The 18,275-nt window shown below is 47.1% G+C and overlaps 3 protein-coding genes across 3 annotated transcripts in view; 2 read left to right on the top strand and 1 right to left on the bottom strand.

Annotated features, from left to right (window-relative positions):
- LOC143956394 (uncharacterized) overlaps positions 1 to 15,181 on the top strand; it is a 29,998-nt gene extending 14,817 nt beyond the window's left edge. Inside the window, exon 8 of the mRNA XM_077466610.1 lies at positions 13,752 to 15,181. Coding sequence (XP_077322736.1) covers positions 13,752 to 14,882 — 1,131 coding nt within the window. The 3' untranslated portion in view covers positions 14,883 to 15,181. The remainder of the gene's footprint in view (positions 1 to 13,751) is intronic.
- Positions 2,573 to 5,419, bottom strand: LOC143955412 (uncharacterized). The gene is made up of 2 exons (XM_077465463.1): positions 5,086 to 5,419; positions 2,573 to 4,377 (listed from the first exon to the last, which is right to left on the bottom strand). The coding sequence occupies exons 1-2, from the start codon at positions 5,417 to 5,419 to the stop codon at positions 2,987 to 2,989; spliced, it is 1,725 nt and encodes a 574-aa protein (XP_077321589.1). The 3' UTR covers positions 2,573 to 2,986.
- On the top strand, positions 5,723 to 13,090 carry LOC143956359 (uncharacterized). The gene is made up of 6 exons (XM_077466578.1): positions 5,723 to 5,822; positions 8,012 to 8,134; positions 10,264 to 10,455; positions 10,542 to 10,745; positions 10,859 to 11,257; positions 13,072 to 13,090. The coding sequence occupies exons 2-5, from the start codon at positions 8,036 to 8,038 to the stop codon at positions 11,141 to 11,143; spliced, it is 780 nt and encodes a 259-aa protein (XP_077322704.1). The 5' UTR covers positions 5,723 to 5,822; positions 8,012 to 8,035; the 3' UTR covers positions 11,144 to 11,257; positions 13,072 to 13,090.
- Positions 15,182 to 18,275: the final 3,094 nt, after the last annotated feature.

Raw genomic sequence — 18,275 nt, 5'->3', positions numbered from 1 at the left:
ACACTAAACCCCAAACTCCAATCCTAAATACTAATGCCCAAACTCCAACCCCAAACACTAAACCCCAACCTTAAACCACTACTAAACTCCAACCCTAAAAAAAAACCAAACCCCAAACTCCAACCCTAAAAAAAAGCCAAACCCCAATCTTCAACGCTAAATTTCAAACTCCAACCCTTAATACTAAACACCGACCTTAAACGCCAACCCTAAATGCTAAACCCCAATTCCAACCCTAAAGCGCTAAGCCCCAAGCTTCAAACCTAAATACTAAACCCCAAACTTCAACCTTAAAAAAATCTAAACCCCAAACTCCAACCCTAAAATGCTAAACCCCAAATGCCAACCCTAAAATGTTAAACCCCAAACACCAACCCTAAATACTAAACCCCAAACTCCAACCCTAAAAAACACTAAATCCCAAGCTTCAACCCTAAATACTAAACCCCAAACTCCAACCATAAAATACTAAACCCCAAACTCCAATCCTAAAATGCTAAACTCCAATTCTAAATAATAAACCCAAAACTCCAACCCTAAAACACTAAACCCCAAGCTTCAACCCTAAATACTAATCCCCAAACTCCAACCCCAAACACTAAACCGCAATCCTAAAACACTACTAAAACCAGAACTCCATCCCTTAATACTAAACGCCAACCCTAAACCCCAAACCCTAAAACACTACTAAACCCAAAACTTCAACCCTAAAAAACCAAACCCCAAACTCCAACCCTAAATACTAAACCCCAAACTTCAACCCTAAATACTAAACTCCAAACATAAAAAATAAACCCATATTTCCAACCCTGAACCCCAAGCTTCAATGCTAAATGCTAAACCCCAAGCTTCAACCCTAAACCCCAATCTCCAACACTAAACCCCAAACTCCAACCCTAAAATACTAAACCCCAAACTCCAACCCTAAATACTAAACCCCAAACTCTAACCCTAAAATGCTAAACCCCAAATTCCAACCCTAAATACTAAACCCCAAGCTTCAACCCTAAATACTAAATGCCAAACTCCAACCCTAAATACTAAACCCCAAACGCCAACCCTAAAATACTAAACCCCAACCCTATATACTAAACCCCAAACTCCAACCTTAAAACACTAAACCCCAAGCTTCAACCCTAAATACTAAATCCCAAACTCCAACCCTAAAAAAAAAACCCCAACCCCAAATACTAAACTCCAACCGTAAAAACTAAACCCCAAACTCCAACCCTAAATACTAAACGCCAAACTCAAACCCTTAATACTAAACACTAAACCCCAAACTCCAAACCCAAGCACCCACCTGCCTCATATTGTTTTTTTTTTTTTTTTTTTTTTTTTTTTTTGAAAAAGCCCATGGCGTGCAAACACACCCAAAAAACTTCCACCCGGTGCATAAAAAAAGTGCACACACATAAAGAGTGACACACTAAAAAGTGCAGACGGGTGCCTGATGTCCTCCAAAAGAAGGACCATACCCTGATCCCCCGGGGCGTTAGGCTCCAGACAGGGACTGAGGTACCAGACTCAACAAAGTGGGACCCGGACGAAACCGGAATCCCTCCTTTCCCCGGGAGGACTGCCGAAACAGAACCTCCTAGGTACTTGGTACTGTAGGGGGCTTCCCCGAAGGTAGGCCCCCCCTCATGGAGATTGGACCAAGCCAGAAGGCCTATGTCCGCTCTCCCACAAGACGTTCAGGATTGGTCCGAGGACCGACACCCTACTAATCAAACGTGAAGTGACACACAGTGACAAACACACAAAGATAAAATAAATAAAAAGTGGGGAAGGGATAGTGAAGAGGAGAGTGAAAAGTGACCATTGTGAGATACAATGGCCGGCCCTCCGGCCAGGAATCAAAAATTCCTCTGGTCCTAGCCAAAAGGCCGGGCCCTAGAGGCAGGTGTAAAAAAAGCGTGTAATGGTGACGTGACCTAGGTGCCTAAATCAAAGTGCTGACGCACAGTGAAAGAAGGCACCCCTGGACTGCCACTCCAGGGGCACATCACCATGGGCTTTCCAACAAAAGCATCCCCGACAGCCCAGCCCAGACCACAACAGCCCCCACCCCTATCAGGAAGGCATGGAGATCAAGGAGCTTAGTGAGACCCTTTACCATCAGGTCCCACCCTCACTCCCGTCACTCCCACCTAATTACATCCAGGACGTACTGACCGTTCCCCCCTCCAGGCTAAAGGGGAACAAGCGTTCCAATCCCGAAAAACTGACTGGGGCTAAAGCTGCCACAATCCAAGCCGGTCTGCCAGGGTCCCCTCCCCTGGCTTCGACCCAGTGTTTCTCCGCCCTCACCAGGTGCATCCTTCCAGATGGCTCAGACTCGACCATGCATCGGCCCCCAGTTTACTGTCGGGCGGCACGACGTGGCCCCTACCGAAACCATCCTTCGGGATGCAAATTACACCATCGGAGAGCGCCGCCCAAACCCTCTATAGGGATGGACCAGCGCCTCCTTTGGCAACTGATAAGAACAGATACTACACTTGATCTTAGCCAAAAGGCCTCATATTGTTTTTTTGATTGAAAATGTATACTTTATTTTTCAAGAAAATATACAAAAAACAAAATACTTTTAACAGGGTACATTCCACACTGTACTGCGACGCAGCGCATAAAATACACTACATGACAATACAGTTCCAAACATACAAATAAATTACATTCATCCTGCGGTATGATGCCTGATGTGTTGTGCAGAGTAATAATACCCCGAAACATCACATCATGCATGACGCCGCATTACCCTGAAAGCATTACCAAAAACCATTACTAAATACATGTCAAGTCATACAGTCTTTAGTCAAAGTCAAAATCAAAATGACATTTCAATGAGCAACAGGTGTGATGGGGGGGGGTTGGAGAAGGTGGGGAGGGGAGGGGAAAAAGAGTTCACAGGCCCGAAGCTTTATTGAACTGCCAAAAAGGGTACATAGTGGTGGGAGGGTGGGGGGGGAAGGGGAAATCTTCAGACCTCCTCTTCCTCCTTGTTGTCCATCAGGTGATAGTCTCTGAGCAGACTGTGAATCAGTCTGCGGCAGTCCTGGATGGACATCCTCTCCCTCTGGTGGATGAGGCGCTTTCTGGCGCACCAAACAGCGTCCTTAAAACAACACAGCACCCGCCAGGCACTATCAATGTCCTCTTGTGAGTGAGTCCCACAAAAGAGTCCGTTTAACACACCAAAGTGTGTTATAGCAGTCTGTGGAACAAAGTCTTTGAGATCAGGTTCCAGAGCCCTCAACAGGCCCTGTGCAAAGGGACACTCCCAGAAAACATGCAGGGCAGTTTCCTCCTGGATGATGCAAAAGGGGCAGTGTCTGTATCTGCACAGGTTTCTGGCATGCATGAATGTCCTGAGTGGCAACCCCCCTTGGATTGCCATCCATGCCAGATCTTTGTGCCTGTTGGTAAGTCTCTTTGAAGAAACATTCCTCCAGACCGCTTTGCAAGTGGCTGAAGGGAGGCCTGGAACAGTCTCAACAATGTCTGATGCTCTGATCAACTTGTGGATAGTTTTTGGCTTCCACAAGTCGGGCTTCACTCCATGTAGCCCCTGCTCCTTAATAAACTTGAAAGTATCCAAGTAATACCAAGGAGTGTCCCAGTTGTAGGGGATGGAGCTGTCCCATTTGTCCCATCCAAGGGACCTCCAGAGAGGCAGGAGGAAAAAACGGGACATGGAGTTACCGCCAGAGTCTACAGTTCTGTCCACCAAAGTTCTGCGGATGCAGTTACAGGCAAAGAAGACCCTCAGTAGAGTGGCGATGTCGGGCACGCCCTTACCGCCCTTGAGGGGTTCCTTGAACATAACCGCCCGCTTTACTCTGTCCATTTTGGAGCTCCAGATGAAGTGAAACACTGCCCTGGTGATGGCCTTGCAGGTGTTAACCCGGGGGGGCCAGGCCTGGGCGAGGTACTGCAACACAGGGAGAATCTCGCTGCGGAGTACCAGTGTTTTACCTTCGATGGTGAGTTCTCGGAGGCTCCAAAGTCCAAACTTCTGTCGCATCTTTGCCAGTCGTTCTTCCCAGGACTTCAGGGCTGCGCCCTCTGCTCCGAACCAGACCCCAAGGATTTTGATGAAGTCTGCTTTGACGCTGAAGGGCATAGGTGCAGAAGAAGGCAGGAACCACTTTCCGAAGAGCATGACTTCCGACTTCCCGCAGTTGACTTTTGCCCCTGAAGCTTGGCCGAAGTCCTCACACGTCTGGGCGAGTGTGTCGATGGAGTGCCGGTCGGCACAGAACACCGTCACATCATCCATGTAGAGCGAGCACTTGACCTCCCGTCTGTCCGGTCCTGGTGCGGTGATCCCTCTGATCTCTGGGTTCCGTCTGATGCTTCGGGCGAAGAGCTCTATACAACAGACAAAAAGCAGAGGTGAGAGAGGGCAGCCTTGTCTGACCCCAGACAACACTGGAAAGGGGTCAGTTTTCCAACCGTTCACCAACACCACACTACAAATTTCATTGTACATTACATTTACATATGAACAGAACATTTCCCCAAGACCAAACCTGCGCAGAGCGCTGCACATAAACTCATGGGAGACACGGTCAAAGGCCTTCTCCTGGTCAAGGCTGACCAGGGCCGCGTGCACACGGCGGCCATGAATGTACTGGACCGTGTCCCGGACAAGCGCGAGGCTGTCCGCAATCCTGCGACCAGGAATGCCACAAGTCTGATCCGGGTGGATGATCTGTCCGATGACAGATTTCAGCCTGTTGGCCAAAACCTTGGCGAGGATTTTGTAGTCCACGTTCAGAAGAGAGATCGGACGCCAGTTTTTCAGGTCCGATCTCTCCCCCTTGCGCTTATACAAAATCGTGATCATCCCCTCCCTTAGGGTCGGAGGCATTCTGCCCTCCACCACCATCTCCTCGTACAGCTCGAGCAGGTCCGGGCCTACGAGATCCCACAGCGTTACATAAAGTTCAACTGGGAGACCATCGCAGCCCGGGGTCCTGCCTTGCCTAAAGGATTTAGCGGCAGAGTGCAGCTCCTCCAACACCAAGGGGGCGTTGACGTCCGACGAACCTGCAGGATCAATTTGGTTAGAGATACCTGACAGGAACCTGTCGGCTGCCTGTGAATCTGTTGTTTTCGGGGAGTAGAGGTTGGTGTAGTAGTCGCTGACCACTTGCATCACAGCCTCCTTTCCCTTCTGGAGTGTTCCGGTCTCGTCACGCAGCTCAGACAAGGGTGTGTGTCCTGAGTGGAGTTTCCTGAAAAAGAAAGAATTACACTTCTCACCTTTCTCAAGGTTCTCCACCTTGGCACGGAAGACAATGTGCCTGGATTCTTCCTCAAAGTGCCCTTTCAGGCTCTTCTTGGTGTCCTCCAGGTCCTGCCTAACGTCCCAGCCACAGTGGTGAAGGTCCTGCAGGGAAGGCCTCATATTGTTATCCCACCCGCTGTATTTAACCATAACAAAAGTTGCAACCTTACACTACTTGCGAAAAGTGGGGCTATCCAGCTCTTACACATTGATTGCTGTGAGGCTTCTGACTTGGTTCTAATTTGTGCAGGGCATCATGGGTCAGCAGCCAGGATTCAAATGACATTCAATTCATTTGAATTCTGGAAATCTGACAACACTAAAGGAGAACGTAGGCTGCAGAATTCATATTCTCCACAAGGTGGTCATCTCTCTTGGTGTGTAGGAACAGACAGGAAGTGATGTAAAGTACAAACAGGAAGTGATGTAAGGTACAAACAGGAAGTGATGTAGGTACTGACAGGAAGTTTTATAGATCACGTGATTTGGAGAGAAGACATTGTTGAAACTCGCAGCAGAGGAGGTAATAAGATATTTTATATTTACACCCAGTAACCCCCCGTCATGTCCGTCCTCTTCCTCTATAGTCACTGTGATTTCTTTTACCTCTGCAAATGTAACTACATAGAATTAACATATCTGTACATATACACCCTAAATATAGAGCCATTTATCCAACTGTCCATCCAGAGCCTCTGGTTTATAGACTGGCTATATCCTAAATATAGAACCATTTATCCAACTGTCCATCCAGAGCCTCTGGTTTATAGACCAGATACATCCTAAATATTGAACCTTTTATCCAACTGTCCATCCAATGCCTCTGGTTTATATACCGGCTATATCCTAAATATAGAACCATTTATCCAACTGTCCATCCAGAGCCTCTGGTTTATAGACCAGATACATCCTAAATATTGAACCTTTTATCCAACTGTCCATCCAATGCCTCTGGTTTATAGACCAGATACATCCTAAATATAGAGCCATTTATCCAACTGTCCATCCAGAGCCTCTGGTTTATAGACCGGCTATATCCTAAATATAGAACCATTTATCCAACTGTCCATCCAATGCCTCTGGTTTATAGACCAGATACATCCTAAATATAGAGCCATTTATCCAACTGTCCATCCAGAGCCTCTGGTTTATAGACCGGCTATATCCTAAATATAGAACCATTTATCCAACTGTCCATCCAGAGCCTCTGGTTTATAGACCAGATACATCCTAAATATAGAACCTTTTATCCAACTGTCCATCCAATGCCTCTGGTTTATAGACCAGATACATCCTAAATATAGAGCCATTTATCCAACTGTCCATCCAGAGCCTCTGGTTTATAGACCGGCTATATCCTAAATATAGAACCATTTATCCAACTGTCCATCCAGAGCCTCTGGTTTATAGACCAGATACATCCTAAATATAGAACCTTTTATCCAACTGTCCATCCAATGCCTCTGGTTTATAGACCAGATACATCCTAAATATAGAGCCATTTATCCAACTGTCCATCCAGAGCCTCTGGTTTATAGACCGGCTATATCCTAAATATAGAACCATTTATCCAACTGTCCATCCAGAGCCTCTGGTTTATAGACCAGATACATCCTAAATATAGAACCTTTTATCCAACTGTCCATCCAATGCCTCTGGTTTATAGACCGGATACATCCTAAATATAGAGCCATTTATCCAACTGTCCATCCAGAGCCTCTGGTTTATAGACCGGATACATTCTAAATATAGAGCCATTTATCCAACTGTCCATCCAGAGCCTCTGGTTTATAGACCGGATACATTCTAAATATAGAGCCATTTATCCAACTGTCCATCCAGAGCCTCTGGTTTATAGACCGGATACATCCTAAATATGGAACCGTTTATCCAACTGTCCATCCAGAGCCTCTGGTTTATAGACCGGATACATCCTAAATATAGAGCCATTTATACAACTGTCCATCCAGAGCCTCTGGTTTATAGACCGGATACATTCTAAATATAGAGCCATTTATCCAACTGTCCATCCAGAGCCTCTGGTTTATAGACTGGATACATCCTAAATATAGAACCATTTATCCAACTGTGCATCCAGATACACAAGTGTAGAGCCCAGATGGGTTTTAAATAAAGCTGGTACATTGTATTCTAACAGCAGAACTCACCGCTATTGGGAATACATTGATCGGTGACCTCAGCTCCTGATCAACATTTGTTTCCCAGTTTCTCCCTTTAACAGAAGTCGGTCAAACTATTGACTTCTTTAGAGCAGGGATGGGCACACAATGATCGAATTTCAACCAGTGCCTGCTGAACCAACCTGAATTTCAATCCATCCATGGTAAGCTTTAGAGATTATTTATCTTGCTTGCATTCCTTCAGCTCTGTTTTGTGATATGTTCAGAGTTATTTTGTTGAACGTGGCTCGCAGGGTGATTTCCTCTCCATTCCTGTTCTGCTTGACATCTGTCACTTCAACAATGGTTCTATTCCCCCCTCCCCCCTCCTTCATCCCCATCCAAACCTAACATAATATGTACTTGCTGAATTTAGGCTTTAAATAAAATCTCTGTTTTTATCTTGAGTTACATTGATGAACAAGACCTCTAATCTGGTATAACAAGCAATATGAACTCTGGAGGAACTCTGTGCAGACATTATTCATCCCAGTAGAGTGCAGATAATTTTCAGTTTATTATCTGTCTACAGAGAGCTGTTTCCTGCACAGATCACATGACCACATCAATGATGACGATAGACAAAGACCAAAATCACATGACCGAGAAGATATTAGACTTCACCCTGGAGATCATCTACCTGCTGATTGGAGAGGTGAGGAGGATTCTGGGGGGTCACATGACATCACTCTTATCTCTATTAATAAAACACAGACCTGACTGGAGAGGTGAGGAGGATTCTGGGAGGTCACATGACATCACTCTTATCTCTATTAATAAAACACAGACCTGACCGGAGAGGTGAGAAGGATTCTGGGAGGTCACATGACATTATCTCTATAATTAAAAAATGTATATGACCAACGAGCTGAGCAGAGGCGTAACTAGAAACCTCAGGGCCCCGGTGCAAGAAAAGCATGATTTTGATACTATATTTTTTTCCACTGTACAACAAAGTAAAACATTTCTGTGCAGCCTGTGTCCCCAGTGGAACCTGTGTCACCAGTGCAGTGGTGGTCCTGGAGAGGGGTGGTGGTACTGGAGGGGGATGGTGGTACTGGAGGTGGGTGGCGGTGGTGGTGGTCCTGGAGGGGAGTGGCAGTGATGGTCCTGGAGGGGGATGGTGGTCCTGGAGAGGGGTGGCATTGGTGGTACTGGAGGGGGATAGTGGTCCCGGAGAGGGGTGGTGGTGGTACTGGAGGGGGATGGTGGTCCTGGAGAGGGGTGGCGGTGGTGGTCCTGGAGGGGGATAGTGGTCCTGGAGGGGGATGGTGGTCCTGGAGAGCGGTGGTGGTGGTACTAGAGGTGGGTGGCGGTGGTACTGAAGGTGGGTGGTGGTGGTACTGGAGGTGGGTGGCAGTGGTGGTACTGAAGGGGGGGTGGTGGTACTGGAGAGGGATGGCGGTCCTGGAGAGGGGTGGTGGTGGTACTGGAGGTGGGTGGCGGTGGTACTGGAGGTGGGTGGTGGTGGTACTGGAGGAGGGTGGCGATGGTACTGGAGCAGCATGGTGGTCCTGGAGAGGGGTGGCGGTGGTGGTACTAGAGGGTGGGTGGTGGTACTGGAGAGGCATAGTGGTACTGGAGGTGGGTGGCGGTGGTACTGGAGGTGGGTGGTGGTACTAGAGGGTGGGTGGTGGTACTGGAGAGGCATGGTGGTCCTGGAGAGGGGTGGCGGTGGTACTGGAGGTGGGTGGCATGGTGGTGGTACTGGAGAGGGGGTGTCATGGTGGTGGTACTGGAGAGGTGGGTGGCGGTGGTCCTGGAGGTGGGTGGCGGTGGTACTGAAGGTGGGTGGTGGTGGTACTGGAGGAGGGGTGGCGGTGGTACTGAAGGTGGGTAGCACGGTGGTGGTGGTGGTACTGGAGGAGGGGTGGCGGTGGTACTGGACATCAGGATCTCCAGATACCCCACCTTATTTTAGGGTCCCCAGAGAGCCCCCCTTACTTTAGGGTCCCTAGACAGTCACCCCCCTTAAAGAGGTTTCGCTGTACCTTGCTGGACTCCGCTGTGCACCTTGGCCCCCAGCAGATCTCTGTACACCCCCCCCCCACGCACCTGGGGGGAGGCAGCGATCAGCAGCTCTATGGATGTTGATGGGCGGCGGGATCTTCCCGAGTCTACACACACACACTGGAGAGGGGTCAGCACGGCTGTGAGTGAAGAGCGTGTCTCATGTAAACAGCAGCACAGAGACACCGGCACTCGGGAGTGAAGTTTCATTTTCCCTCGTCCTCTAGCAAAACACACAGCTGATCTGCTCCCCCTTTGGCCCCCCCTCCCCTCCTCTCCTCTCCCCTCCTCTCCTGTGTTCTCCGCGGGCATTCAGGTGTGAAGCTAACAAGCTCACATTTCCCGCGGAGAACACAGGAGAGGAGGGGAGAGGAGAGGAGGGGAGGGGGGGCCGAAGGGGGAGCAGATCAGCTGTGTGTTTTGCGAGAGGACAAGGGAAAATGAAACTTCACTCCCGAGTGCCGGTGTCTCTGTGCTGCTGTTTACATGAGACACGCTCTCCACTCACAGCCCTGTGAAAAGCAACCACGCCGGGCCCCCCCACAGTGATGGAATTCCAGGGCCCAGTCGCAACTGCGACTGTTGCGACCCTAATAATTCCACCACTGGAGCTGAGGTGAATTCTGGGAATATTACACAATCATCTTAATATTCATTAAAATAGAGTTTACATTTATCAGGAGAAGATGATGTGACCTGATATGGGGGATAGTCTTGGAATGTTACAGCCTCAGTTCAGTAAGCATTCACATTTCTCTTGATGTCTCTCTGTAGGGTTACACAGTAGTGAAGAAGACATCTGGTGAGTATGTTTCCTCCAGTAGACATCACCGTGTGTCAGAAGGATGGAGAGGAACCCCGAGACACATCAATATCCCTTCATCTGTGCCCCTGACTACTTTATGTGACAAGAAGAAGAATATTCTAGAAGTCACCAAGAAGATCATTGGTCTTCTGACAGGAGAGGTGAGCGGTGCCGGGAATTCTGGGACATTATCCAGTAACAGACAAGGGATGTGTCTGGATGGTGACTGTATCATTGTGTGTGTCAGGTTCCTATAAGGTGTCAGGATGTCACTGTCTATTTCTCCATGGAGGAGTGGGAGTATTTAGAAGGACACAAGGATCTCTACAAGGACGTCATGATGGAGAACCAGAGGACCTTGAATGATGAAAAATTAGGAAAAAATATTTTTTTCTTGAATGAGAGGATATTAAATCTCACCCTGGAGATCATCCACCTGCTAACTGAAGAGGTGAGATTTCTGAGAGGTCACATGACATCACACTTATCTCTAATAATAAAACACAGACCTGACCAGAGCAGATAGGTGGATTCTAATATTATATTTATTGCTTTATATCACAGGGCTGTGCCGTAGTCAAGAAGACATCTCTTGAGAATACTACAAAAAGGAAAAATCACCATTTGTATACAAGGAGAAAAATACTTCACCCTATCACTACGTCTCCACCAACCTTCCTGACTCTTGAGAGAAAAGGCAAGAAGAAGATTCTAGAAGTCACCAAGAAGATCATTGAGCTGCTGACAGGAGAGGTGAGCGGTGGTGGGAATTCTGGGACATTATCCAGTAACAGACAAGGGATGTGTCTGGATGGTGACTGTATCATTGTGTGTGTCAGGTTCCTATAAGGTGTCAGGATGTCACTGTCTATTTCTCCATGGAGGAGTGGGAGTATTTAGAAGGACACAAGGATCTCTACAAGGACGTCATGATGGAGAATCAGCCGCCCCTCACATCACCGGGTAAGAGGAGACTTTATTGTAAAGGTACAGAGGGACTTTTCTTTGGGCATTTTGGGTGACTTGCAGCAATTAAACTCCAGTAATGCAAACTACATACAGTGATTTGGTTATTAAATGTTTGGTTCCTTACCATCAAAAAACAATGGTTTTCAGATCTGTGTCAATTATATAAATCTGCATTGTCTATGCTGACCTTGTCCAACATAGAAAAGTACATATCCTGTAGTAATATATGCTTGAGAAGTGCTAACATAAAATTATCATCAAGTTCAACCAATTTGTATTAACCACAGTACCCAACAAACGAGGAGGAGATACTGTACACCATATGAAAGGTCCATCTCCATTCCAGGCATGTACTGGCCATTAGGACTACAGGGAGTTTCCCGGTGGGCCGATGGCTCAGTGGGCCGGTCAGGTGCAGTCCTGGAGCCAATCCTCTCTGACAGTGAGTGATTGCGATTTCACTCCTGTTAGGAGGAGCAGCTGCCGTCACTTGCTGGAGAGAGCATTAGGCTTTCTGCTCCCTCCAGCCTGCAGGGGCAGATAGACAGCTGGCAGACATTCCATCCTCTCTCCCCTTATCAATTGTCACTTATCACATGACTGGAGAGAGGAAGGAGAAGCTGTCTTCAAAACTGTGAGTACAGGTGGGAGGGGGAGGAGAGGGAGGACACTCTGATGTAAGGGGAAGTGCTGATGGAGACACTGAAAATTAAAGTGGGCCGGGCCATGATGAAGTCCAGGGCCAAATTTTTGTCCCAGTCCAGCCCTGCTCCATTCCTCAATATAACGTCATGTTCCCAACAAATGAGGAGGAGATACTGTACACCATATGAAAGGTCCATCTCCATTCCTCAATATAACGTCATGTTCCCAACAAATGAGGAGGAGATACTGTACACCATATGAAAGGTCCATCTCCATTCCTCAATATGATGTCATGTTCCCAACAAATGAGGTGGAGATACAGTACACCATATGAAAGGTCCACCTCCATTCCTCAATATAACGTCATGTTCCCAACAAATGAGGTGGAGATACTGTACACCATATGAAAGGCCCATCTCCATTCCTCAATATAAAGTCATGTTCCCAACAAATGAGGAGGAGATACTGTACACCATATGAAAGGTTCATCTCCATTCCTCAATATAAAGTCATGTTCCCAACAAATGAGGAGGAGATACTGTACACCATATGAAAGGTCCATCTCCATTCCTCAATATAACGTCATGTTCCCAACAAATGAGGAGGAGATACTGTACACCATATATTGAGGAATGGAGATGGACCTTTCATAACGTCATGTTCCTAACAAATGAGGAGAAGATGCTGTACACCATATGAAAGGTCCGTCTCCATTCCTCACTATGATGTCATGTTCCCAACAAATGAGGAGGAGATACTGTACACCATATGAAAGGTCCATCTCCATTCCTCAATATAATGTCATGTTCCCAACAAATGAGGAGAAGATGCTGTACACCATATGAAAGGTCCGTCTCCATTCCTCACTATGATGTCATGTTCCCAACAAATGAGGAGAAGATACTGTACACCATATGAAAGGTCCATCTCCATTCCTCAATATAACGTCATGTTCCCAACAAATGAGGTGGAGATACTGTACACCATATGAAAGGTCCATCTCCATTCCTCAATATAACGTCATATTCCCAACAAATGAGGCGGAGATACTGTACACCATATGAAAGGTCCATCTCCATTCCTCACTATGATGTCATGTTCCCAACAAGGTGAGAGCAGAATGTGAAAAATAATTCTTGTATTTTATTTTTGCTTTCTAACAGGAGAACGTCACGGTGATAGAACTTCGGTGGGAGATCTTATTTCACCTCCAGATTGCGATGCAGAAAATAATGACACGGCTCAGTATTCTCTCGGAGTAAACCTTCTCTCTCCAAATATTCACCACGGATCATATTATTGTCTGAAGAACCCAGAGAAAGCCCGTAATGCTGAGGAATCTTCTAATCAATCACATACCGTTACATCAGACATCCTTATGAGATCTCACAATGCAAATTCATTGAATGGTCCAACTAAGGAAACTTCTCTAAGCCATGAAGATGTCCACACAGTTGAGAATTCAATGTCATGTTTGCTGTGTGGGAAATCTTTTAAGACTAATTCTGAACTTTCTAGACATCTCAGATCTCACACCAGTCCGACCTTTTCATGTTCAGAGTGCGGGAAATGTTTCACAGAGAAAGAAGACTTTCACAAACACCTTAGGAGTCACATGGGCGAGCAGTCTCATTTATGCACAGTGTGCGGGCAGCGTTTCACTTCGAAACAAGTACTTTTTAGGCATCAGAGAAGTCACACAAGTCAACCTCCTTATTCATGTTCTGAGTGTGGGAAATGTTTCTCTCTGAAAAAGAAACTTCTTACACACCAGAAAAGTCACAGGGGTGAGCATCGTTATTCATGTTCAGAGTGCGGGAAAACTTTTGTTCATAAAGGGAACCTTCATATACACCAGAGAGTTCACACAGGGGAGCGTCCTTATTCATGTTTAGAGTGCGGGAAATGTTTCACTCAGAAAAGATACTTTCTTACACATCAGAAAATTCACACGGGCGAGCATTCTTTTTCATGTTCAGAGTGCGGGAAATGTTTTAATCTGAAAGGAGCACTTCTTAGACATCAGAGAGTTCACACGGGTGAGCGTCCATTTTCATGTCCAGAGTGTGGGAAATGTTTCAGTCAAAAAGAACACCTTCGTGCGCACCAAATAATTCACACGGGTGAGCGTCCCTATTCAGGCGAGTGTCTTTATTCATGTACAGAGTGCGGGAAATATTTCTTTCAGAAAAGAGCGCTTCTTATACACCAAAGAATTCACACTGGAGAGCGTCCCTATTCATGTTCAGAGTGCGGGAAATGTTTCACTCAGAAAGGAGAGCTTACTAGACACCAGAAAATTCACACTGGTGAACATCCTTATTCATGTTCCGAGTGCGGGAAATGTTTCATTCAAAAAGCACACCTTCTCTCACACCAGAGAACTCACACGGGTGAGCGCCCATATTTATGTTCAGAGTGCGGGAAATGTTTCACTGTTAAATCGAGCCTTCTTACACACTCGAAAAGTCACACAGGTGAAAGTTCAGCATTGGATGTATGTTTTGCTGTAAAAGGAGCAATGATTGGACAGCAGGGAAGTCACACAGGCGAGCATCTTTATTCATGTTCAGAGTGCGGGAAAAATTTCACTCTCAAAGGAAGCTTCCTTTATCACCAGAAAAGTCACAATGGTGAGCGCCCATATTCATGTTCAGAGTGCGGGAAATGTTTTATTATAAAAGGGAGCCTACTTACACACCAGAGAACTCACACAGGCGAGCGTCCTTATTCATGTTTAGAGTGCGGGAAATGTTTCGCTCAAAAAGGAAACCTTCTTTTACACCAGAGAATTCACACAGGCGAGCGCCCTTTTTCATGTCCTGAGTGCGGGAAATGTTTCATGCGGAAAACAGATCTCCTTTTACATCAGAGATTTCACACAGGTGAGTATCCGCATTCATGTTCAGAGTGCGGGAAATGTTTTAAACATCAAGGATATCTAGTTAGGCATCAGAAAAGACACACCTGCTGAATCCGATAAGAAATGTATGATTACATTTCCTGGTTCTCTTCACTTGTGCATCAGACGTGTGTGCCATAGGTGTGCGCTGCCTATCGCATTAGGGTGTGCACCCCAAAACTCAAACATGAGTGCGGGTATGTGTGTATATATGTATACTGTATATAGAGAGACATACACCCTTTTAAGGAAATGTAAACAAACATTTTGAAATGTATAAAAAAAAAAATGTCATCTTTTTAATACATTTAACATCTTACGGGAGAGACAATTAGAGGGGGGGGTGAGACAGAGAGAGGGAGTAAGAGAGGGGGTGAGAGGGAGGGAGGTGAAAGAAAGAGAGGGGGTGAGAGAGAGATGGAGATGAGAGAGGAGGAGGTGAGACAGAGAGGGGAGTAAGAGAGGGGGGTGATAGAGAGAGGGAGATGAGAGAGACAGAGGGGGGTGAGAGAGCAGGAGGTGAGAGAGAGGGAGGCGAGAGAGAAGGGGGTGAGAGATGTAAGAGAGGAGGAGGTGAGAGAGAGGAAGGTGAGAGGGGTGGGAGAGAGGGAGGTGGGGAGAGAAATGTGTGAGAGCGAGAGAGGGGGTGAGAGAGAGGAGGAGGGGGTGAGAGAGGTTTTAGAGGGAGGTGAGAGAAGGGGGGTGAGAGAGGGTGAGATAGAGGGAGGGGTGAGAGAGAAAGGTGATAGCAAGAGAGGGCGTGAGATGAGAGAGGAGGGGGTGAGAGAGAGAGTGGGGAGAGAAGGGGGTGAGAGAGATGGAGATAAGAGAAGAGGGGGTGTGATAGAGGGAGGTAAGAGAGAGGGTGTGAAAGAGAGGAGGAGGTGAGATAGAAAAGTGTGAGAGCGAGATGGAGATGAGAGAGAGAGAGAGGACGGGGTGAGAGAGAGAGTGGGGGGAGGTGAGAGAGAAAGGTGTGAAAGCAAGAGGGGGGTGAGAGAGTGGGGGGGGAGAAAGGGGTGAGAGAGAAAGGTTTAAGAGCGAGAGAGGGAGGAGGTGAGAGAGAGAGTTGGGGGGGGGGGGGAAAGGGAGGTGAGAGAGAAAGGTGTGAGTGCTAGAGAGGGAGGTGGGGGTGAGAGAGAGGAGGAGGTGAGGGATGGGGGGTGAGAGAGAAAGGTGTGAGTACGAGAGAGGGAGGTGGGGGGTGAGAGAGAAAGGTGGGAGTACGAGAGAGGGAGGTGGAGGGTAAGAGAGAGGAGGGGGTGAGAGAGGAGGGGGGGTGAAAGAGAGGGGGAGGTGTGAAAGCGAGAGAGGGGGCTGAGATGGAGGTGAAAGAGGGGGGTGAGAGAGAGAGAAAGGGGTGTGTGAGGGGGAGGAGAGGGGGAGGATGAAAGAGAGAGGGAGGGTGTGAGGGGGATGAGAGAGAAAGGGGGGTGTGAGGGGGATGAGAGAGAAGAGGGGGTGAGAGAGAAAGGGGGGTGTGAGGGGGATGAGAGAGAAAGGGGGGTGTGAGGGGGTGAGAGAGGGAGGGGGTAAGAAAGAGAGGGGTGTTCAATATGCCTATTTTACAATCATGGCTCCAGGCTGGTCTCCAATAGGCAGCTGCTGTTCTCTACATTTAAATCTGCCACCTTCACAGCAGCGTGTGGAAGTCAGGGGGTGGTGTGTGGGGCGGGGCAGACTCAGAGGGGATTGGATGGGAGGCGGAGCAGATTCAGCCTCCTCTGTCCTATTTGTACACACTGTACTGGGCACTGTCTCTGATAGGCTCTGCACTGCACACTGCACCTTCCCGGCCGACAAGAGAGATGATGCAGCGCAGGCAGTGCTGCAAGTGTGGATTACTTGCGGTGTGTAGTGTGTGACAGGGCACAGTGGGTCCCCCTTAACTCTGGGCCCATGTGCCCCGCACACTTCTGTACAATGGATGTCTCTAGTGCCCAGGCACCCCCCTTGCGCATACCTATGGTCTGTGCAGAGAGTAAAGCTGTTGTGTGGCTCAACAGGTCCTAAATATTTCCTATGGTCGTCAGCTCCATCTAGTGGCTGTATTGCAGTTTTTTTTTTACTTACTTACTACAGGTAATACTACATTATGGCCACTAGGCTACTGAATACTCAAAGGATCATTGTACATCTACAAGAACCCATAACGCCCAATCAGAAATATACTTTTCCCAGAGAACCCTTTTGGTTGGCTGTTGTTGGGTCATCATTCTCTTGGCTTTACAGAAAGAGCTGGCTAGTTATTGGACCACTCAATTTACAACTATTAATAGATTTGGATGCATTTTGATATCTGAACTTGATTATATAAGAATTTTTTCGTTTAAGCCTTTTTTTGGTCAGATATTATGATTTTTTTTAAAGTAAAATAAAAAACAATGTTCAACTAAGTATAATATTTTGTTTCAGCTCCTTACTTTACAAATTACCAATTCATATCATTGGTTTGGGTCAGTGGTGACGGTGCTCCATGCATCCAGTGGGAAGGATTCCCACTATATTGGAGGTCAGTGGGAAGAATGCCACTTACATCGGTGATTAGGGATGAGCCGAACACCCCCCTGTTCGGTTCGCACCAGAACCTGCAAACAGACCTAAACTTCGTGTGAACTTTAGAACCCTATTAAAGTCTATGGGACTCGAACGTTCACAATCTAAAGTGCTAATTTTAAAGGGTAATATGCAGGTTACTGTCCTAAAAAGTGTTTGGGGACCTGGGTCCTGCCCCAGGGGACATGGATCAATGCAAAAAAAAGTTTTAAAAACTGCCGTTTTTTCAGGAGCAGTGATTTTAATAATTATTAAAGTGAAACAATAAAAGTGTAATATTCCTTTAAATTTCGTAGCTGGGGGTATCTATAGTATGCCTGTGAAGGGGCGCATGTTTCTGGTGCTTAGAACTGTCCCTGCACAAAGTGTCATTTGTGCAGGAAAAAAAGTCTTTTAAAATCACTTGCGGCTAAATTGTCCGCTCCCCGTAATACAGAGAACACTCAATGAGTGTTCTCTGTATTAGCCGACAATTCATTCAATCATTGATAAAAAAAAAAAAGCGTGGGGGTTCCCCTAAATTCAATTACCAGGCCCTTCAGGTCTGACATGGATATTAAGGGGAACCCCCGTGTCAAATTAAAAAAAAAAATTGACATGGGGGTCCCCCTAAATATCCATACCAGACCCTTCAGGTCTGATATGGATATTAAGGGGAACCCCGCATCAAATAAAAAAAAATTGACGTGGGGGTCCCCCTAAAAATCCATATCAGACCCTTTATACGAGCACGCAACCTGGCAGGCCACAGGAAAAGAGGGGGGGACGAGAGAGCGGCCCCCCTCCCTCCTGAACCGTACCAGGCCACATACCCTCAACATTGGGAGGATGCTTTGGGGGTCTGTGACCCATCAAAGCACCTTGTCCCCATGTTGATGAGGACATGGGCCTCATCCTCACCACCCTGGC

The sequence above is a fragment of the Lithobates pipiens genome, unplaced genomic scaffold (assembly GCF_037356315.1).
Source record: "Lithobates pipiens isolate NorthernLeopardFrog02 unplaced genomic scaffold, aLitPip1_a1.2 Scaffold_35, whole genome shotgun sequence".
NCBI lineage: Eukaryota > Metazoa > Chordata > Amphibia > Anura > Ranidae > Lithobates > Lithobates pipiens.
The sequence above is the reverse complement of the archived record's forward strand: the minus strand, read 5'-3'. Positions and strand labels throughout refer to the sequence as shown.